Genomic DNA, 23,263 nt, shown 5'->3' with positions numbered 1-23,263 from the left:
ATCAGACTTTGTACGGTACATACTTGTGTGTTGCTCTGGCAATGCATATAATTCTGGATTCTAGTAGTAGAGGCAACAGTGTGTTAAACATAAAATTTGTGCTCTAGGTCTAGTAGTAGGTACTCTCCTACATTGGTGGAATCTACTCTAGTATAGTAAAATTATAGTTCTTGTAGTAGGATCTAGGCCTATTTTATAAAATGGGTTCAAGAATGTAGCCAATAGGAAGTGCTGAAATGAGACACACCTCCTTCCTTTACTTCAGTACAACTGCACTGCCTGTAATCCTATGGTAGATTGCCGATCGTCTGTGCGCGCGGCGGCTCCTTTGATGAATTGCATGCATACGCGTACGCGCTGTCAATCCTGTAAACAACTTCTAGTTCGGGCTGCCGGCCGGCCGGCCTGTCTTCCCTTGTGCATAACATATGTGGCGTACGTACGTATACTGTACTATACGTACACTTTGTACAGTACAGTAGACCAAGCGTTATGGGACCGGACGCGTACATGGAGTCACTTTGAAGAGCAAATCCAATGATTTAGCAGGTTAATTCTCACGCCGTTTTCAGAGTATGTTGTCTAGTAGGCCTATATGAGGAGTCTATATCAAGTCTTTAAGGTAAAGGGTGCATATTCTATGTAAAATAAGTAAGTTTTCATGCGGGTGTCCGGAAACCCAACCCCCCATTATACTTATACACACTGTACTGTATGTGCGGGACTTCCGCGAGTGTGACGTGCGTAAAAGTTTGGGACGAACATCTTCGGACGTCTTGACCCACAAAGGTACGTGAAAAACGCTGAAAAATGATGTTAGTTTTCGAATTTTCGACCCATTTTATAAAACAAATGATGCACAGGATTATTTCGTGGCGTTAGTGTAGGCGTAGCTCACTCTCGGGTATTTACAATGTAGTGCAACATGCACTCGGCTTCGCCTCGTGCATGTTTCACAATTGTAAATACCCTACACTAACGCACTCTATCCTGTGCATCATTTGTATAATAGCATTGCATATTTGTAAATGTTATAGAGGACTCTAGTACTCAATGCCTGACATTCATTATGTATATTTGTATGTTTTCCTACAGGTCCAGAAAAATGGGCAGAAAGTGGTACCTTGCAAGCCTCCAGTGACAAAACCCAAAAGGTGTTTCCAGAAGGTAACCTCCATCCCCCTTCCCATTAATCCTCGCTTGCATACACATCTATAGGGAAATGGACCGATGAGGAAAGGGACTTCCTATCTTGTGCTCGTAAATACAATGTATATTAATTTTGCTTTCAATGACAATGTTGTCATTCAACATCACTTGATGATAGAGGTGTATCCATCTCTCTTTACAAAGAAAAAAACAAAAACAAAACCTTCGGAAGCACAAAGTTACTGTGGAGCCCTTTGAAAGTTGTCTCAAAGAATCTATTCATGGAGTGTAATCAGAAAAGACACCTCAACTCTGATACTTTTGTTGAAGAAAAGTTTGCAAACTTATAAAGATGCAATAAATTCTATTCACTACAGAGTGTGGACTTTGCAAGAGACGTGCCATATATTAAAATTGTGTTATTTCAATCTTTAGGAATCGCTGGGAGAGGGTCTTGGTGTCAAGTGGAAGTTTCCAGCAATCCAATAAAAATATTATGAATTGTATGATGAATTCAACGTAATGGCTAATGTTGAATAGGTGCTGATTGATGCAGTCAAAATGATGAGCCAAAAATCTCAGGAATCTATTGTGCTTGGTGTCTCTTGAAAAGATATATATATAGTAATCTATCCACACAGGGCATGAGAGTTTGGGTGGCTGATACCAGGACAGACTCTCAGGAAGCCTGGCAAGGTACAACTATTGCGGGACCAGCGAAAAATGGGAAAGTTCCAGTGTGCTTGGAAAATGGAGAGGTAAGTGTACCAATTGTGCAGTACTTAACCCTAACTTACATCTGGGCTATTTTGTGAGCTTAAAGTCCTGGGGGGGGGGGGGGGCATGATGCCCCCCCCTTATGATCTCAGCCGCGATTCGCACGTTCGTTACAAAAATTGGCACACACATCACTCATGACGCAAATTACAGGGTTGTGTTGTTAAATTTCAATAAATCGCTTTATTTTATATTATATGAATTAATTATGTTAATTTATGCATAAAATTATAATTTGGCTGGAAATCATTAAATAAAGCCCCCAAACTTCAAAATTTTTTGCTTAAGGACTCTTTGGTGAATTCTGATTTAATTTAGGTTAAAAAAAAATTTAAATCAATTTTAATCTCTTATGTATTTTATTGTTTTTATAATTTCGTATGTATTTCTCTCTTTTTTTTACTTTTTGTTTTTTATTGTGTTTTTTTTCACTGGGAATCATTGGCAACACTATTTCAATCATAAGAAACATAAAATTAATTGCTTTTAATCACTAAAATGTAAAATAATGATACAATTACGAATTTCAGATAGAAACCTGATTTGCCTTGGTTTTGTACACAAAATCACGTTTTTGAGCAATTTTCAGTCTGACATGCACTTACATAATGTTGTGTAACTTCGATATCGCGTACCCAGATGTCACAAATTTGGTCTTAAAAGTTGCGCTAGGCTTCAAGGTAAATTGTCATGAATCGCCATGTGGATGCGTTTTCACGTTGCGGAGATGTCGCGCAAAGTGTCGAGGGGGGCCATTATGGCCCCCCCCCCCCCCCCCGTAAGTTACAAGTAGGGTTAACCCTAACTGCACGGGGGGGGCGCCTCAGAGGCCCCCCTCGACATTTCGCACGATTACTCTGCAACACGCAATGTTCTCGCCGCGATGCTCCATGACTTTTTTCTTTTGAGTTTCCCGCACATTTTGACACCAAATTTGTGACGCCTGGGGGTACGGTTCTGAAGTTACATGACTTTTTGTACATGCACGTGAGGCCAAAAATGGCTAAAAAATGTGATTTTGTGTACAAAGTCAATGCAAATTGAGTTTTTTCACATGGTTCATATAAATATGCTTATTTTTACTCTCAATGGCTAAAATTAGTTTGTTTTAGGAGTATTATGCTTCAAAAAGTGTCTGTGACAAATTTTGTTACAAAAAACAACAAAAACAAAAGGTCGAAAAAACAAAGAAATACATAAGAAATTCATGAAACAATAAAATAAATAAGAAATTAATTTTGATACCGAATTTTTTTTCGAGCACATTTGCTAAGAATGCCACAAAGAATAATCATACCAAAAATGAGCACTTTTGGAGCTTTATTTACTGATTTAGATGAAAGATTCTGATTTCTCGCATAAATTATCATAATTAATCAAAATAAAATAAAAGAAGACTATTTTCTAAAATTTAAAAACACGATCTTGTAGATTACATCGCACACTACCATTGTGCAAAGTTCCGCGGCGATCGCGCGATCCACGGCCGAGATCTTGGGGGGGGGGGGGCCCTTGAGGCCCCCCCCCCCCCAGTCTTTCGAGCTACCAAAATAGCCCAGTCTTTTTAGGGTTAAAGGGGCAGATGATGCAGGTACGAAGAAAAGTGAACTTTGCTCTATGCTGTGGCAAAGCATCCCTCCATCATGATATTCAGTTAGTTGTTATCCTTTTCTGTTTGTATCAATTTTCCATGTGCCTTCCTTGTAATTTGTTTATTTACTGGTCAGTTAGTAAGTACAGTGGGTTTTTTTTTTTGAAAGCATATTTATGCAATATCATCACTACGTTTATCAAGTACCAAAAAGCAATTTTATGAGAACCGATGTACATGTTATTATGCAGGTGTAATTTTTTTTTCATGAGATATCCTTCTCAAGAGCTTTTAATGATAGTATCTAGTGTGAAAGATTGATATTATGGCAATTCCTAGAACTTGTGCACTGTTAATATATGGTAACAATAATAACTAATAATGGTATAATATGAGACCAAGTTTTTACGGGGTCAATTTGATCCCCCCTTCAGATCTCGGTCGCCGATCGCGCGATCGCTGCAAAATTTTGCCTGAACATAGAGCCGGATGTCAACTACAAGATTGCATGGTCATACAATAGAAAAATGTTGATTTTATATTTTTTAATAAATTAATTATGCAAATTTATGCATGAAATCATATTTTCACCTATAACTCCATCAGAAAGAATGAAGGATTGCTAAATTTTTTTTCAGAGTTCCTCAAGACATAAACAATTTTCTTGTAAAAAATAGCGCAATCAAAACCAGTTTCTTTTGTTTTTTATTATTTTGTTAATTTCTTATGTATTTTATTGTTTTTTGACTTTTTTTTCTATTGTTTTTTTTTCCAAAATTTGTTGCAGGCACTTTTTCTAGCTTATTTACATTAGACTTGAGTAATTTCAATGTTCAAAAGTTGAAATAATCTAATTTATATCAATTAAACAAAAGAACACAATTTGCATTGGATTTGTACACGAAATCATGAATTTGAGCTGTTTTCGGGTTGACATGCATATGCAAAACATTGCGTAACTTCAGAACAGTGTACCCGGGCGTAGCAAATTTGGTCTCAAAATATGCGGGAGACTTCAATAAAAAAAGTCATGAAACGATGCAGCAAAATCTTCACGCGTTGCGGAATTGTGGCGCGAAATGTCGAGGGGGGGTGAATTTGACCCCTCGCCCAGTTAAAATAGGGTTAACTAATTTTCAGCGTCGTAACGGTATGCGCGATTTTCGCGAAAATGGTGTCAAAAGATGTGCGAGACTTGAAAGTAAAAAGTCAGCAAACGACGCGGTCAAAAAATTTCGTGCGGTGGAGTAGCGAAAAATGTCGAGGGGGGAGGTTGATTCAAACCCCCCCCCCAGCCTTTTTAGGGTTAATGCGGAAGGAATTCTCTATGGATGGATGTCACAGAGCTGTGATTGATTCAAATGTCTGTCTTGCGTTAATTATGCAGGTGCGGGACATTCCCATTATCAAAGAGGATGTGCTTTTGCTGCGTGGTAGTAACAACTACTTGGAGGTTGACGACCTGACCCAGCTGTCGCCTCTGAATGAAGCAGAAGGTGAGATCTTGATTTGGATGAGATCGCAACAGTGACTGTCATGATGTCATTCTTCAAACTGAAAAGCCCTTAGACAGTACCAACAATCTCTTTTGACTCTCTCTCTCTCCTGAGCACTCAAATCACTCCTGGTGAATGCAAACCTAGGGATGTTTTAAAACTTACAATCATTGTTAGTCCTACACTGTATAACTAAAGTACCACCTCACAAAGAGTGCATTGCATCAAATTCATTGATTCATTGATTCATTCGTTTTATTTCATTCTTCAGATAAAAAATAGTAAAATAACAAGCATTCATATATACACAATATGTAAAGGTATGAAAATGTTTATCAAAATATTGTAGCATATTAATGCAGTAGAACAAACAGAGTGCATTATAATAGAGAAAAATGACATAGGATGTACATAATGTATCAGTAAAAGCCTTTGAGGCTTGACAGGTAAATACATTCTTTATGTATGACATAAAAATAATTACAACACAAAATTACTCAATGTGTGTTTGAGTAAGCATGTGTGTGTCGATGAGTGGTATATAAACTGTTATTGTTAATGTGAAGAAGCGAGAATACCTGAATGTGCTCCGGGCACACTGCTAGGGACAGAACAAGAAGTTCTCATTGAACCATGTTAATTTGCATATAGCCTCTCAAACTATAGTTCTTCTATCACTGTGAGCTTCTCTTCGTTCTTAAGTGGTGCCCATCATACCATCAAATGCTTTGGTCAAGTGGAAGTTTGACCTGTTGTAAAGGAGTGATACAGTTGTTAGTTCAAAGGTGCCACTGAAATCTGTTAATCGTAACATGATTTCATGGTGCATTTCTTCATGAGCTCATATCAAACTTCTTTAAATCAGCCTGTAACTGGTCCTCCAATCAAAGATCTCTTTACTTTCTTCCTCAGTTCTCGAGAGCCTCAGACACCGGTTCCTGAACTCTCACGTCTGTAGCAAGGCAGGCATCACGCTGGTCTCACTGAACCCCTTCAAAGAGATTCCTGGTCTCTATGAAGATGAGGTCATCCAGAGCTACCACCAGCAAAGCAACTCACAGGTGGGTGGACAAACAAGTCAAATAATACATATTAAAGGGACTGTACAGCTCTGGTTGAGGTGAGGATTTAGCTTGTAACGTTTTATTTCAGAAGCTGGTGGACAGAATGATCGTGTGTCCCAAATAGACAAGAATAATCATGACATTAAATCCTTTCTCCAAGGTGAAATAAGGCACAGAACAGTCATTATCCACTCCTAATTGTATGTTTCTTCGTAGGACTAATTGTTGTGTTCATGCAGACGTTTTAATGAGAAGTGCACTTAATTGTTCCTTTGTCCAGCTTTCCTGTGTAAAGGAAAAACAAAATCTAGGATGGATGAAACTACAGTTATGTCTTACATGCTACAGGTTTTGACTGCAACAGACACATTGTCTTTTCTCACAGAATGGTAGCCCTCACGTCTTTGCCATTGCTGAGAAGGCCTTCTCCAGTTTGCGCTATGCCCTCGGCTGTCCAAATCAGTCCATTGTGGTCAGTGGGGAGAGTGGTGCTGGAAAGGTTGGTCTCCATTCATTTGCTCTCTCTCTGGCATGTGAAGGGATATATTCATTAGGACTTTTAAAACTCATCTACATTGTACTGAACCACTTTTAAAGATGAGAATGCTGCAATTTCTTCTCATGTAGTGAAAGTAACAGCAAATTCTAGCTTGCTTCGCATTTCATATGTACACTCAAGCAATGTTTCAATTCATAATGATTCAAGAATTTGTATACATTCTACCCTGCATACAGCATTTGTTTGGTTATGCAATTGAAAATTAATGGCAATTTGAAACCGATATCTGCACACATGTAATATTTTGGAATATCTTTTTCAAGTTGGAAGTATATACTACGAAAGCATATCCTTTCCAAATATTTTTCCCATATTCTATGTGGAAAACACAAATACCTCTGGATTTACTAATTTTGTACGACAGACAAAAGATTGTCTTTAGGTGAACCACAGTAGTCACTCCTTTCACCGTTTCCAAAATTATATTTTCTGATAATGACCTTTCTGACTTCAATATACAGTGTATATCAAACATCATCAAATATTATGAAACCTAGTGCTACACTGGCCAATAATAGATACGTAAACATGATTATTATTATCTTTATTTATGATTCTCTTCCATCCTGCACCTGTAGACTTGGAACACCAGATGTCTCATGAAATACCTCACATCGGTAGCACTCTACAAGAACCCAGGGTGAGTTTGATCTTAAAGTCACCATGCCTCAGATCAGGAGCTCCCTCAGAAATGAATGATGGCCTGAAATGTCATCAATGAAAAGCTCTTGTTCCTGTGTTTTGATATTGTGATAGGACTGCATATTATACCCTTTCACTGTGGGTACAGTTTGCAGGGCATGAGTGTTGCAAATACTTTTGAGCAGTATGATGTAACATTGATCATCACTTTTAATATTACTTCTCTATACCCTTCAAGCATTGCAAAATGGGCTTCCATTTCTGTGACATGGAGATTGTATGGAACCAGTAATAGTAATGCAATATGATAATAACAACAGTAATAACACTGTCTATTAAAGGGATGATATAGTATTGATGGAGATGAGGATTGGGCTGTTCATTTTTTTTTTTTTTTTTTTTTTTGGAGATACCAAGAAACCACTCATGAAATAGCACAGAGCATGCCATTCTAAGAGGAATTCAAAGTTTATTTGATGAAATTCAGTTTTGGAATGGCTGAGACATCCAAAAACAAAGTTAAACAAAGATATTGTAATAAAATGTGGGTCCCATCTTTTCATAGGATTGCTCTGTTTCTGATGTATTAGCCATTTTAAAACAAATTTTCCTAAAATAAACATTGAATTCCTCCTGAATTTACTTGTTCTTTCACATTTCATTAGAGGTTTTTCATTACCTAACCCCCCCCCCCAAAAAAAAAAAAAAAAAAAAATGGCGATGTTAGAAACCTGAATTTAGGTCTAAACAGGGAAGTTTCCTCTCACCTCCCCGGTCTAAACCAATAACTATACAATCCCTCTAAGCCCACACCTGTAATGTGTACTATAAGAAAATTGGGGAAAGAACCTGCAAAGAATCATTGATGTGCATGGGATGGTGACCCTATGATGTAGGGAAGCAAAGAAGAGGATGAGTCAAAAATATGTCATGCCTACACCATGTGAGATTTCCCATATGTACCAGTCCTATGCATTATAACTCTTGCTTATTTGTCAGACTCGGCGTACAGCTATATTGTTTCTTAACTTCTTTCTGTTACTCTTTTTTTACTGAACTTATTTCTGTTTCTCTTCTTTTTTTTTTCTTTTTTTTTTTTGCAACCATATAATTATATATATATCTTTTTAAAAAACATTTCTGTTCCTGCACTGTTTGCATTCAAATCTATGCGTAAGAGCTATGAGTTGTATCAAGGTGAACAAGGTGAGAAGTGATGTGGTGGAACCTATTGAGTAGAGTAAAATTTTCATGATTTTTGTCGCCAGGGGCTTTTCTCCACCGCCTGTCAAGTGCATTGAGAGGAGGATCCTGGATTCAAACCCCATCTTGGAAGCCTTCGGTGAGTCTCAACTCCTCACTGAGGATTTCATTTTTCTTGGAATTGTCATGGAAGCACCACACGTCATTACATTCTATGGGATCTGGAAAAATTACATTCCAACAGTTAGTAGGGATAATAGTCATGTGATTTGGAGGAGGCAAGAGTAATGCTTTCTCAGATGATGGCTCAAATATTAATGCATTCAGGTAACTTGATGGCTCACAAAGTTTGATCCTCAGTGATTTGATAGCGTGAAATTGTGAGACATGTTGAAAGAATGCTGTTACTCTGAATGAAGTCAATTCCACGGGAAATCAGGAAAAGGCATTGATCACCACTTGGTCTTAATCTTGGCTTGCAAAAGTTAGTCTCTTTCTTACCGCCTTTTTTTCTTTTTAACAAAAGGAAGCACTAAGTTTCACCGACTATTTTTTTTTTGACTTGCACAGAATGAACTAAGGCAAGGTTATCTGATTTCAAAGAGACATTATGAAGATATGTGATAACATTTGTGGAAATTGCCAGGAGTACTCTGATGCACCATGAGATCTGGGTTTCTTCCAGCATGCACCTGAGCATCAACTGCTGACTGTCAAAATGATATCAAAATTTGGTTGAGGTCCTATGTAAACCCTTTGAATAGAAATACAATCCATCAAAATAAGGTACAATTTGAATTAGTGCAGGATATGTTTTGCTAGGAAATTTAACCAAAGTGAGGTTTATACGAAGCACAGGTCTACCTGTGTTGACAACTAGACACAGTAGTTAATGTGTCAGAATATATTGGTTCTTCATACCTCAGGTAATGCTGGAACCCCAAGGAATCATAACAGCAGCAGATTTGGGAAGTACATTCAACTCCAGTTTGACAGGTGAGATTTTCTTATTGTTTTTTAATTTGTATCTGTGTCAAATGAGTTCTAGCATCAGCTTTTTCAGGAGGAAAGATTCTGTATTTTTCTTTCCATGTAAAAGTTTGTATTCTTTATCCACCTCTTTCAGTCAATCATTCATTCAGTTATTTCTCTTCATCCAGCTACATTGTAGCTGCCCAGTTCCTTTCCACATCATATACCACTCCATTTCCTGCCTCTCTCATCTTTGCATCTATTTTTTTTTCTGTCTGCCTATCCATCTATCTTTCTAACATAATTGAATTAAATGTAATCATATCTATACATACACTTTACAGATTTAATTCACATAGCTCCTATCAGCATTGATGATGCATGATATAGATTAAGGAAAAGAGAATATGAAGTGTAGTGTGGTAGTCTTTATATTTCCATTAATGGATTACAGTATTTAAAGCTACAGGAACAGATAAATGTATTAAGAAAAATGTCTTTCATTGGCCTTGCTTACACTCTGGAACAATTTTGATATCACGTACCACATGTAGTCTTGATTTGGAAATGGTGTCCTGGAATGTGTGCCATGCTTGTGAAATGCTGAAAGTTGGTTCACATGATTGGTACATCCCCTTCACAGAGGTTCCCATGTTATTGGAGCTTCCATCCAAACCTACCTCCTGGAGAAGACGAGGGTGGTCCATCAAGCCACAGGAGAGACCAACTTTCACATCTTTTATCAGGTGAGATCGAGATCTACTGATGACCTGTTTAAGCCCTATGAAATATCTGACCACTCCAGGGAGTATCCTAGCTTGTGAAAAAATAGTGTGTAAGTAGAGTTAATCCTGCCTTGGGCATCCTGTCTATGGTGGCCACCTGCCATTTACGACCACTGAAAAATCCCCCCAAGAGAACAGCCATAATAAAGACCCTGTGTGTAGAGGCTACCTGCCTAACGCAGCCAGGGACCACCAAGTTTATATCTTGCAGAAGACTCTAACCTGTGTTTATCAGCCACAGACCCATACAAAGCGCGGCCAAGTTGATAATTCAGCGTGTATTTCTGCTTTGCAGCTGTGTCGATCAGGCATGGTGAACAGTTCAGTGATCATTCAGGCAGAGTAATAGACTTGTGAATAGCTCACCTACTGTAATCACACTAGGGTGCAATAACGTTTTCAATAATTGCATTGTTCAGTGCATGAAATATCACATACGTGTACATGTAAGTACTTACAGGTGTCAATCATGATAATATGTACATGTATGTGAGTGATACACATGACATAACAGAGAGCCTGCCTATATGGCAGCCACCTGTCTATGTATGTAAAACAGCAACTCTTTTATGTCTCCGTTGGATGGTCGCTATAGACAGGGCAGTACTCACATGTAATCCACCCAACTCTGAACAACTCTTGCTCTGTAATACTTTCACATTCTTGTCTTTTGAGATAACATGGTAACTGATCCGAGGTAAGTCTTTTGAGATAACATGAGAAATACTGTGGTATGTTGTACTTGTGCATTTACAAATGGTATTGTCTTGAAACAGTATTACCCTCAAGTATCCCCCTCCCCCTCTCTTTGTTCCAGCTCATCAATGATTCAACCAGTGACCAGAAGTCGGACTGGGGTTTGACCACACCCACTGGGGATGATGTCACATTTGCTTACCTCCCAGTTGAAGAGATGGAGCATGGGGTAACCAATGAGAACCAAGTGTTTGCCAAGACCCAGTCTGCTATGAAGAGTGTTGGCTTGAACCACTTACATCAAGACAATATATTTCAGGTGAGATATTCCAGGAGTTTTCTTCTCTCTTTCAACATGTTTAGCAAATGATTGCATGTGCGGAAAGGTTTATAGGGAGTGCTTGTACAATAACCTGATATCTAGATGAAACTGCATTTTTTTTCTTTGCTTCTAAAACTCTGAAGTGTGGGGTTATGTTGTTCCAGCAATATGTATGTTAGGCCATTGCATGAACCATCTGCATATTAACCATTACCCATGTAAGATGTGAGATATTGACATCACGATAGCTGTCTGTAAGAAAATGATGTCAATCATTTAATTGCTACTTGGAGTAATGATCTTGAATCATTCAAGTTCATTCATGCTTATTTCTAACAGATGCACTTTTTAACTCCTCATCATTTCATAGATGTTCCTGAGTCAACTGTAAATCAGTGCTTCGACACATGTCAAGTCTTTTGATATCAGATATGTGAAAAACAATATTACATGAAATCTAGTTGCATTTTTATTTATTTATTCTTTTGTTGTGATTCCATTGTTGCTTTTTTTAAAGTGATTTCATACCTGTTCTGACTGTACAGTGTGAAAGATCTCTGAAACAAATATATCCCCCTCCAACAGGTACTGAGTGGTATTCTTCATTTGGGGAATCTTGAGTTTACATGTGAGGAGGAGTGTGATCCATGTGAGCTCGATGAAGAAGGTATGTCCATCTATTACCTCGGCATTTAATACACACAAAAAAATTAAAACCTTTGTCGAATTGTATTGTCATGAGAAGTGTTCTGTAGATGCAACCATCATAACTTTCGTACCTTACTCATTGTGTACTAACTTTGCAAGTGGGTCAAGTTTGGATGAATCACTGACAGCTGATGATAAAGCTTTAAAAGTAAGTAAAGCTCAATGCCTAAGCACATAAATTGTAAATGAGATAATTATACAAGTTTCTGTGGACTACTGTGTAGATGTATGATCCTAGTTTGCCAAGATAACATGCCCCCCACTGACAAACATGCTCATAAATCAGCACCACATGCTCAATAAGCCAGTTAAGAGTTCCAGTTTGAACATGAGCAGAAAAGGTAATTTGTACTGACAGGCATAATGGTTTTTAAATCCAACGAGATAAGCCTTTATAAATTATTATATAATTAGTATAAATAGATGTGCTTATTCAAGTAATCCTTACAAATAGTGCTTGCCAACATTCACCTGACAGCAAAAGTGGTATTTTGCAATATCAATAGAAAAGATTGCAATACATTCAATTCAAAATAATGAAATGGATGCTTTCCCGAGTGTTAGCTGATGGACCATTCTGCTCATCTTTTCTATGCATGGTCATCCATTGGTTGAACATCACTGATGAATTCCATAAATTGTAATGTCAGGCAAGCTTATGCATTTTGTTGCTTTGAAAATGAATGAAGTGCCTAACCAACTGAGAAAACAAAGAGGTTATCGTTGCTGGTGCGACAAGTCTTTGTATCTACAAAATTTTTAATGTTCAGGAGAGTAAAAAAAACCCCAAAACATGGCAGCCAAAGCGTGTATCAAACGGGATAGACGTCCCTTTGACATTTCGTAGGGGCTTCATTTTGGGGGGTGAGACAGCTAGGATTTGGACAAGACATCACTTAACTGATTATCTGACATTAACCCCAAAAAGTAATTTTCACCAAAATTTAAAATACATGGTCTTGTCACCCCAGCGACGATATAGCCATGTGCACGTAAGCTAACTTCAAACTGGCTTTAATATTGCTCTGGCTGTGTGCTCTCTGCAGAGTGTGGTCATGCCTTGGAGCAGGCCTGCCATCTGCTGGGGCTTGACCGGGACGGTCTGCTGACGGCGCTCACCTTCCGACGCATTACAGCTTCGCACAGCAAGAGACAGAGTGTCTTCATGAAGCCGTGCTCTGTGGAGGAGGCTGGGGTTAGGAGGGACTGTATGTCAAAGGTCATCTATGCCAGGTGGGTTACACAGTACAGTAGAAACTCAGTATAGCAAGATCATTGGGACCAAGACAATTTGTTCTTTATATCAGATGTTTTGTCATATCAGTAGTCAATAAACAATATAAAACAAAGGAAATAAATTCATTAGGACCAGAGAAATTAGTTTGTTATACAACTGTATCAGATATTGTGTTACAGCAAATCTCTTTGTATTGAGTTTCCACTTTAGTGCGCTGGATACAGCCAGTCATGTGAACTGCACTATTTGTTTCAAGACCCAGCAGTGTGAGGATTTATGGGTGGTCCAATTGAATCAATCTTCATTTGCTACCCACCGGGGTACATCCGAAACACCCATCAGCTAATAATTATGTATATTGATTCATACTCTCATCTGTAAACATTTGACTCCAATCGATACTATTCAGATTTGTGTGTACCCTCATAGAGATTAATAGTGATGAAGCTGTACACAATTCACTGTGGGGATTCTCTAATGTGTCTGAACCGGGCAGGCCTTCCCACTCCATGGTTTCCCCATGCTGCCGAGTATTTAACCCTTAAAGGGCCTGGGGTGGGGTGGGGTGGGGTGGGGTGGGGGGGGGGATTTTTGTGACGTTTTGTGCAGTAATTCTCATGAGGCTTCTTGAATTTGTTCTTTCAAGTCTCGTGCATCTTTTGAGACAAGATTTGCAACATCTGTGCGCACTGTTATGAAGCAACTCCCATTTTGGCATGTCACCCCAAAACGGGCACAATTTTGTGATTTGTGTATATATCCTATGGAAAACAGTGCTCTGTCATGAAACTAAAAACAAAAAAGACTATTTTTACTATTCATCACTTTTATTGATCAATTTTAAGCAAATTATGGTAGAAAAGTGGTCCATGACAATTTGGACAATTTTCCATCAGAAAAAAAAGAAAAGGTCTTGTACATTACAAACTGGGTGTCATGCGTGCCAAATTTTATCGTGATTGCGCTACTGATGGCTGAGATCCGGGGAGAGGGGAGGGGCTGAATCAGCCCCCCCCCCCCCCCCCCCCCCACAAATGAAAACAACAACAACAACAACAAAAAACCCCGACCTGTTTAGGGTTAAGAGTTGCTTGTTTCAGGCCTAAATGCAGTTGCAGACAATCAATATATGTTTTGATTATGTATGTATATACTTTTTTGTTCTGTTTTTTATCTAAACTATTTGTGCACGTTGTGGTGCTGAGGGAAAATTAATGTGTTGGTATGTGTTCCTTAGATGCGATGATTAAGAATAATTCAAGGGAAAGTCAACAAATTAATTGAAATCTCTCGCATATGAAAATTTTAGCTTGACATTTTCACTTCTGTCTACAAGACGCTTTACAAACTGATTAGCAATATTACTGGAGGAGAGACGGTGATAATTGCATTGGCTTGCTGGTGATTAAGAGTGTTAGTTCCTTGGGCTGTCAAAGGAATACTGATTTGTGAAATCAAATGTCATGGTCCTGATAAGTTACATTATAACCTATCCGGTAACAGATAAGCTGTTTCAACTTCAAACTTTTAACAGTTTTAAATTGACTGATTTCAATAAACTGTTTGGTCGAATTTTGTGGGCATGTTTATTTCAGACTCTTTGATTGGCTCGTTGCCTTTCTGAACAAGCACACCTCAGCCAATCAGTGGCACTCTTTCATTGGCCTGCTTGACATCTACGGCTTTGAGAGCTTCCAGAGTAACAGCCTTGAGCAGCTCTGCATAAATTATGCAAATGAGAAACTTCAGCAGCACTTTGTCACCCACTTCCTTCGTTCAGCACAGGTGAGCAAAGACTTGTTTGACACTAGCCATGATCTCACTTTAGACATTCTTGCAATTTGTGAGGATATCAGTGTTTGTTTTTAATAGAAATCTTGGAAAAAATTGTGGCATTTTTCACCTTTGGGGAGAATATATTGTTTAGTTTTGGCATTGATGTCAAGTCATTTGAAGGTGATTTGACAACTTAGAGTGGTATTATAGTAGTCATAGCACATTACAGCAAGAGATGAACCTCCATTCTTGTGTGGGAATATGAAGTTAGTACTTGCTGGAAAAAAAAAAATGGTCTGATATACAATCTTGAGTGATGCTGTCCCCAAACAGTATTCATGTCCAAAAATTATTCTGATGTATCAGGCAAGGTCTTTTTGGTTCGTATGGTAATCAAAGACATGTTGACTTTTTGCAGGAACACTCATGTTGCATCCCAAGGTCATAATTGTGAACAAGCACCGTAATCAAAAATATATGAGTTAAATAGGAGTTGTGTTCTTTTCTTTCGAGCAGAGAGGAAATACACACTGAGACAAAGAGTTTGAAATGGCATAGGAAGGTTTTGTGAATGTGAATAGTGCTTGCTAACTCCAAGATTGCACCTCTAATTGATGGATGTCTGGTTTTTGCATGGTATGGAATGTAATTTACAGTGATGTTTTGTTTGTGCAGGAGGAATATGAAAAGGAGGGCATTTCATGGACCTTCTGCAACTTTAGTGACAATCAGCCTTGCGTGGAGACTATCGAAGGAAAGCTGAGCGTCTTTTCTCTCATGAATGAGGTAGGGATAAAATCATGGTGGATTTTTTGTCTTTAATTTGCTTTGAACTGCCTTGTCAATTGGTTTGATACTGCAAGTCTTCATCAGTAAGAAAATGGCTTCCAGTCTTTGCTTCTCTTTGTGATTTTTTTATGTCATCAGTTCTGAGAAATATCAAGTCACAGAGTTTGAGTTTGAGATTAGCATATGGCAGCGGACCATCTTTTGCTTCTTCTTGAATGTTTTGTACAAGGTATTTCTGCTTTTAAAGACACATAAATAGGCCCAGTAGTTCCTTGATAACTCTTTGTCCTTTATTGAAGAATGTTAAATGTTGTGCAGTTTTGCACCATTTTTAAAGTTGTAAAAGGTACTTGATGGTGTGTGACAGGTTTTCAGTCTTCTGGACAGCATAACTGACCTCCTTCAAGAATAAAGACAACATTTTATTGACTGAGTCACATTTCTGCCCATTTGAAATCATTCGAAATTATAAATTCAAATTCAGTTATATCTGTGTTTCTCTTACACTGTGTATGTCTTGAAAATCACAAACAAGTTCCTGTTAAAGTTTGGTTGTGATGACAGACCTCCTACATACTTTACGTTTATTTTGTTTTGAGTTTGTGATGTTCATCCGTGCAATTGAAAATGAAATAAACAAAACATGAAACATGGAACATTAAAAATGAAACTTGAGTGAGAATTCTTTGCAGCCTGTTCATACTTTTTGTGACTCATGTCCCTCATCACTCTTGCTCCCCCAGGAGTGCAGGCTGAACCGACAGTCAGACATGACTTCCTTTGAGACCAAGCTGCTGGCTGCTGTGGAGAGTCCCTACCTCTCCAAGGCTCCCCTGGGCCACCCCCACCCAGCCTTCACCATCCGCCACTATGCTGGCAACGTCACCTACAACGTCTACGGACTCATCGAGAAGACCAAGGTCAGATGAGGCACTATCTCAGAGATGCCAACTGTTACTCTTTTTTTTTTTGTGGGCAGTTCTTTGTACTGTGTGTCTCCCCCTCCCGTCTCCCCTCCCGTCTCCCCTCCCCCCCCCCCCCCCAAAAAAAAAGAAATACTGCAGGTTTCATGGACAACACTGTTATTTCTCAAAATGTATGGTACATGTATGTCTATTGCGGGAGAGGTAGAAATATTGTTCTTCCACACAAAAATGTGCCTTTTCAGCCTTCAAAATACTGCAGTGCTGTTCACAAGGTTGGCATCCCTGCTGTCTGGTAGGCATTTTTACGCTCCAGTTGCTTCATAGTACTGTAGTAATTTGTGGGACATAAACTACTGTAAAAGTGGATATTTTCTTGCGAGTAGTTTTTCGCACTCGGCTTGGTAAGATGAATTGTTTTTAATTATGTGGAATCAGTACAGTAACTTCTGGAACGTATTCATGCAAAAATATTCATATGCCTTTATTTTCACGCTAGCTTCTGGTTGCGCAAAATGCAGGAAAATTTCCATACTGCGAAAATCCCCACTTTTACAGTATTGGGTAGAACTCTGGCCAGTACAGTTTGTAGAAGTTTTTGTTATCCAAGAGATATGTAGATTAGATTAGATATTTGTGATGGTGATGTGCAGGGAGATAAAGATTGATAATTCTGAATAGAAATCATAGTGACGATTATAACAGGTAAAGAGTGATATCTTTATCAACATTTATTAGCTAGGTGAGGATGTATGTGGAGATTCTAATGTCACTTGTAATTTTGATAATAAAACTGGGAGAGATGGAGATGGATTTCCAATTTCTGTTCATCCTGATGCAGGATCCCATCCCACTGGAGCTGGTAGAAGTCCTCCAAGGTAGCACCAGTCCTTTCCTATCCAAGATCATGGGACCGGAGCTAGCCAGGATCCAGGTGAGGCTTATGATAAAGATGTTCATGGAGGATTCGCCTCATCTCTCAGAGCAGAACCCGCATTGATTTGCTTTGAAATCAACAGTTAGAGCCACTCTTTTTTACAGTGTCATCCAGGGAGAGACAAGTTTAGAGCACTATGGTAGTGTACATCGACAGCCCTTCTCATGCATAAGTTTACATGTGAGGATGAACACGAGCGTCTCCATGGAGATACCAGTTATCTCAAAGACCCTCTTTTGGCCTCAGTGATGGCGGCAATGCCACTGTCAGATGGTAGCTGCACCCAGTGAGCATTCATACCTCTTCTCCAACAACAACAACAACGACGACAACAACAACAACAACAAAAACAACAACAACAACAACAGCAACAACAACAACAACACGTGCACTAATGCAACAGATCATGTAATATCCATAGTAGTAAAACTAAAATGATGACAGATCCTGAAATTATAAAGTTTTAGAATCTCTTGCCACTGATTACCACTGATTGCAGTTGAAGAACAGAGAAAGAAAAAGAGTGAAACAAAACAAATGAATAAATCAGGCCAGAGAAGCTATGAGACTATAGAAATGATCAATATGCATCTTCTTTTAAAACAAAGAAGTCATACTTGCAATAGTTGCATAGTTTTACATGTGAGAAGTTGTGTGTATATGCATATGTATGCACCTGTGTTTAGACTGTGTATCATTCATGTTTTACATTTCTTTTACATTTCAGGATCTCCAGAACAAGAGCAACAAGTCCAGTATGAGCAAAACAGTGGTGTCACGTTTCAAAGTAAGAACCTTAGATGGTAAAATACACACTAATGTTTGCCCCATTTGGACTTGTGTGTTATGTAAAACAAGTCAGTAGGGATTTCAACAGTAGTACTTTTTTGATTATTATTAATCATTGTTGTTTATCTACTCATTATGGCATGACTCCTGGTAACCGTATACGGAGGTAGCCTTTTTTTATGGTGTTGTGAATGATGCCTGCAATATAAGATAAAGCAACCCAAGTCCAGGTCATGCAAGTGTGTCTCTGATATAGATTGCTTTTACCTAAACAGCTGGGGAGTTGGGAAGAATGTAATTTTTCTTGGGTCACATTAGGTCACATTTGATTGTGCTGTTCTTTTAGGGTGGAAGAAAGAAATAAGAAACCGTCAATGTGACAAAAATGGACTAGTATCTTTAAAAATTAGTCCTGCACACATCACAATTTCAGTTAAAGTATCAAGCTATTGTGTCATTGTATCATGACTGCATTAAAACCACTTAGCAGCAGTTGCAACCAATTCCAATCCTATTACAAAGGAGTTTTGGTGTGACCTTTGACCCTTGACCCATCACTTGAAACGTAGGAATCACTGAGTGAACTGATGAAGACCCTGACAGCGACGAGTCCTCATTACATCCGATGCATCAAGCCCAACAGGCAGTGTCAACCCGATTCCTTTGACAGCCGCTTTGTGGCGTCCCAGCTGAGGGCCTGTGGAGTACTGGAGACTGTTGCCATCAGTGCTGCAGGCTTCCCTGCCAAGTGAGTGGACGAGCTCTTCTCTGCTATAAAATGGTATTATGGATCCTAATATAAAAAGAATTGGCTGAGAACTGTCACGTGACCAGTCTGTCTTTTTTTCTTGCCTAATGAAAGCCCAACTTTGTCTAGCCAGCAGGAAGCTAAGGTAGAGACACTAGACAGGATTCATCATTGGGAAGTAGGGCCATTTTCAGTATATGTGTGCATGGGTGGAAATGAACTGCTTGGCAATGGTCTGTACTCTCAAGTGCTTTTCTAGTTTCTATACTTTTTTTTTCCAGGTTGACAGCGAACCCACACGTTGTTCTCATCTTTGTCCACTTGCAAGTTACCTGATGTTGACTGAAATTTTTTTTGTGTGTGTATTTCAAACAAAACAAACAAAACCATATTGTCTCATAACTTTTCATGAATAGCAGTCAAAAAAGCATGGACCTCCCTCTGCAATTTTTAGTGTATGGAAGCAGTCTTTAAAAAAAGGGATGATAGTAGGATGTGTGCACTACTTGAAAGAAGTTGTTCTGTGGATCAAGGAAAGACAGCTGAATAAATCTCTTTTTACTATTTCATTAGAAACCATTACCATTATTGTCCTCTCATCATATGTAGATTGACTCATGCTAGCTTTTGGGAGAGGTACAGAATGCTGGTACCACACCGTGATCTTGACAGCACTACTCTGTCACTGAGGGAGAGGTGTAGACTCATTCATAGGATCTTGTTTGGTGAGGAGAACAAGGAAAATGAGTCAGATGGCGCAAGGGGAGCACACCTTGGAAAGACCAAGATTTTCCTGAGAGAGGGACAGGTAAATGTAATCAGTTGAAAATTTGTGAAGGCAGAATTACAAGTAAGGGCTGGTATTATTGGCATTTTTCTACTATATTTTGATTGTTTGAGATGCAAAGCAAAATGATATGATTTGCATATAATTTATGAGAATTTAAAGATCCCTAAGATGTCCAGATCCTGCAAATATAAAGTTCTCTCCATTTTTTTTTTCTTTTTGGTAGGCTATCAGATGAAAATCATTTTAATCTGTAATGTACAATGTATGCCAATGTTAGAATTGGGCTAACTCTTGACCGTTGGGTAACACTGAAGTCAGCATATGTTCTGTCTGCCTAGATTTGAAGGAGGCTAACCATTGACCTTTGAGTAACCCTTGACCTTTGAGTAACACTGCAGTAACACTGCTAACCCTTGACCTTGAGTGCCACTGAAGTCAGTTTACGTTCTGTCTGCCAAGACTTGAAGGATACTAACACTTGACCTTTGAATAACACTGCAGTCAGTGTATGTCTGCCAAGACTTGAAGGATACTATTACCCTTGACCTTTGAGTAACACTAAGGTCAGTGTATCTTCTGTCTGCCAAGACTTGAAGGATACTAGTAACCCTTGACCTTTGAGTAACACTGAACTGAAGTCAGTTATGTTCTGTCTGCCCAGACTTGAAGGAGGTTAAATCCTTGACCTTGTGGTGACACTGAAGTCAGTGTATGTTCTGTCTGCCAAGACTTTAAAGAGGCTAAATCCTTAACCTTTTAGTGACACTGAAGTCAGTGTATGTTCTATCTTTGTAGCTTGAGTATCTGGAAAGCTGTCGTCTGAAGCAGCTGAACCACTGTGCTGCAGTCATCCAGAGGAGCTGGAGGCTTCACCGAGCACTCCTCCAGGGCCAGAGGGAGTGGGCCGCTACCATACTACAAGCTGGTAGGTTGTGGGTTCAAATCCCCATCACATCTTCCCCTGTTAGTTATGTTTTTCAAATACGTGTAAACATCTATTTTACAGATGACTGTGACGATGCTTAGCAGTTTTCTGTAAATCACCTCCAGTGATTGTAACTGTGACTGTGATTTATTTCATGTTGATTGGATATTTTCATACAAATATTTTCATTTCAGTATCTGGCATATTCTTGATGCAAAAGGTGATGTCTGTACATTGAATTTATTACTTATTTCCAAAAAATAAGCATATTTTTGAATAATCTAAGGGTTGCTTTTGTGCTTAGGAATATTTGCAAGAAAGACTGATTCATTTTGGGTTAGGGTTCAGTTTCTTTTCTGATGTACACTCTCATGGATGATGAGACCTTTAATATACTTCATTTATGTAATGACAAAGAAATTGCAAATGAAAGCCTCCCGCTGTTTTCTTCATGATGGAATAAAGATAGTGCCTATTTTCTGCTTGCTGCTTGCAGGTTACCGAGGTTGGCGTGTCAGGCAAGCCATCCAGGTGATGAACGATGCAGCCAGAGTCATCCAACACGCCATGCTGGTCTACATGATTCAACGGAAGAAGGAGAGACTGCAAGAGAGAGATGATCACATGACACAGGCAAGCCTGCAAGCACAAAGACAAACAGACATGACACGGGCAAACATACAAGTACACAGATAAACATTTTTAACACAGGCAGACATACAAGCGCAAAGACAACAGTCCAGGCAGAGGCAAACATACAAGCATACAAACAGACATGACATGGGAGGCCAGATTCAATAAGCTAATTCACAGTTACAGTCTGAACGTATGCACATAAAGGTCATTGCAGACCTTCTCTTGAAATTGCCTGATAACTGAGGTATTTGAAAAGTTGAATATGTCTTTATCAAAACTATGTTATAAGATAATATTCCTGTATGAAGTGCAACATGTAGGTTTATGTTGTAATGAACAGGTGAATGTGCATTGTTTTCAACCAAATTAACACAAGTTATTCATGCAGCACTAACATATAACTTACCACTTTTTCCATGCCTGTTTTCAACTGCTCTTCTAATTAAAAGATGAGTCCATGTTTAAGAAAAGTCTGTGGTTCAGAGGTCATTGGAGACCATTGCTAATTGTGAACAGGCTTTTGGACTAAATCGTCGGGTGCCCGTGCATTGGCCGCTAACGCAATACAAATTGTATTGCGTTAGCGGCCAATGCACGGGCACCCGACGAAATGTTGTACGTCAGATCACCAGAGTGATAACCTGATCAGAGTAGTGCTCTCATTGGCAGGGCTCAGCATTATTGGTGGCCTAGTGGCCTGGGACCACTAAAAATAATTGATTCTCAGGAGTGTACCGTCATCTTCTTATTTCAAACAGTTTGAAGCTTACCAGATGATAATATCTCATGAATTTGTATTCCCCCCCCCCCACTTCCCAGGATTTGGACCCCATTGTGTCACCTATGCGAAACAGGAAGTCAGTCCATTTTGCTGCAGACCTCACCACTGTCTACTCCCCGAGTCCCGCCCAGACCCCATCTCCAGATTCCCCAGTGTGCCCCGCCCAAGACTCAACCTGGCCACACCCATCTGCCCAGCCCCGTCCACCTGCCCTGGTCCTCAACAACCTCATCTTCACGGAGAACTCGCCCGACTTTGGATCCCTGTCTCCCATCAGTGACTGCGACCAGGACATTGCGGGCTTTACTGTCGTTGATGTGCAGAAGGAAGGGAAGGATGAGGAGGAGATGGCAACTGGTACGAGGGATGAAGGAGGAGTGGTTTCCATGGTTACTGGTCTTCTCAAGAAACCTGCCGTGGATATTGCCCTGATTGGGGCAGTGACAGCCCTCTTGATCACTGGACCTCTTAGGTGGACTTAAACACGTCATGCTAGATCTAATCCAAATGTTATTAGGGGAATGAGTATTATGTGGCATTTAATTTAGTAGAATTTTATGCAACAATGATTTAAAAAAAAAAGAGTCATTATATGGTGCTCTGAAGATAAAGTCTACTGCATCAGCTTGCTTTGATCAGATCTGCACTGATCTGTCGTAGCTTTGGAAGATTGATACACTCAAGGGTGATTTTTGTCAACTTCATGGTTGTCATTTATACAGCTTCCATAACCATGGAAGAACAAGGAAGAGAATCACTCAAGTTGTATGTAATTCCTCTGCGAGAGAGAATAGCCAGTGATATGATATATGCTTGCAGAATTTTATGTTTTTCTACCTTGCAGAAAATGAAATGATTTTATTATATGTAGTGTATGTTGGTTTTGAATTGGAGATAAGAGATAGGAGCAGATAGGAGATATGAACAGAGTATTGATTGATATGTGGAATCATTAGTGCAATCTGCCA

At 39.1% G+C, this 23,263-nt stretch overlaps 1 protein-coding gene across 1 annotated transcript; it reads left to right on the top strand.

Annotated features, from left to right (window-relative positions):
* The first annotated feature begins 1,793 nt into the window (after positions 1-1,793).
* Positions 1,794-22,777, top strand: LOC139730102 (unconventional myosin-XIX-like). Its single transcript, XM_071641009.1, has 21 exons — positions 1,794-1,907; positions 4,905-5,013; positions 5,926-6,074; positions 6,463-6,576; positions 7,215-7,276; positions 8,547-8,620; positions 9,408-9,477; positions 10,097-10,199; positions 11,056-11,253; positions 11,842-11,923; positions 13,011-13,197; positions 14,797-14,986; positions 15,653-15,763; positions 16,510-16,686; positions 17,531-17,623; positions 18,354-18,413; positions 18,985-19,163; positions 19,773-19,971; positions 20,749-20,878; positions 21,375-21,511; positions 22,334-22,777. The coding sequence occupies exons 1-21, from the start codon at positions 1,794-1,796 to the stop codon at positions 22,775-22,777; spliced, it is 2,982 nt and encodes a 993-aa protein (XP_071497110.1).
* Positions 22,778-23,263: the final 486 nt, after the last annotated feature.

This window comes from Diadema antillarum, unplaced genomic scaffold (assembly GCF_040938485.1).
Source record: "Diadema antillarum isolate AM-2024a unplaced genomic scaffold, OU_Dant_1.0 scf00000021, whole genome shotgun sequence".
Lineage (NCBI taxonomy): Eukaryota > Metazoa > Echinodermata > Echinoidea > Diadematoida > Diadematidae > Diadema > Diadema antillarum.
This window is presented reverse-complemented; position numbering and strand designations above follow the sequence as displayed.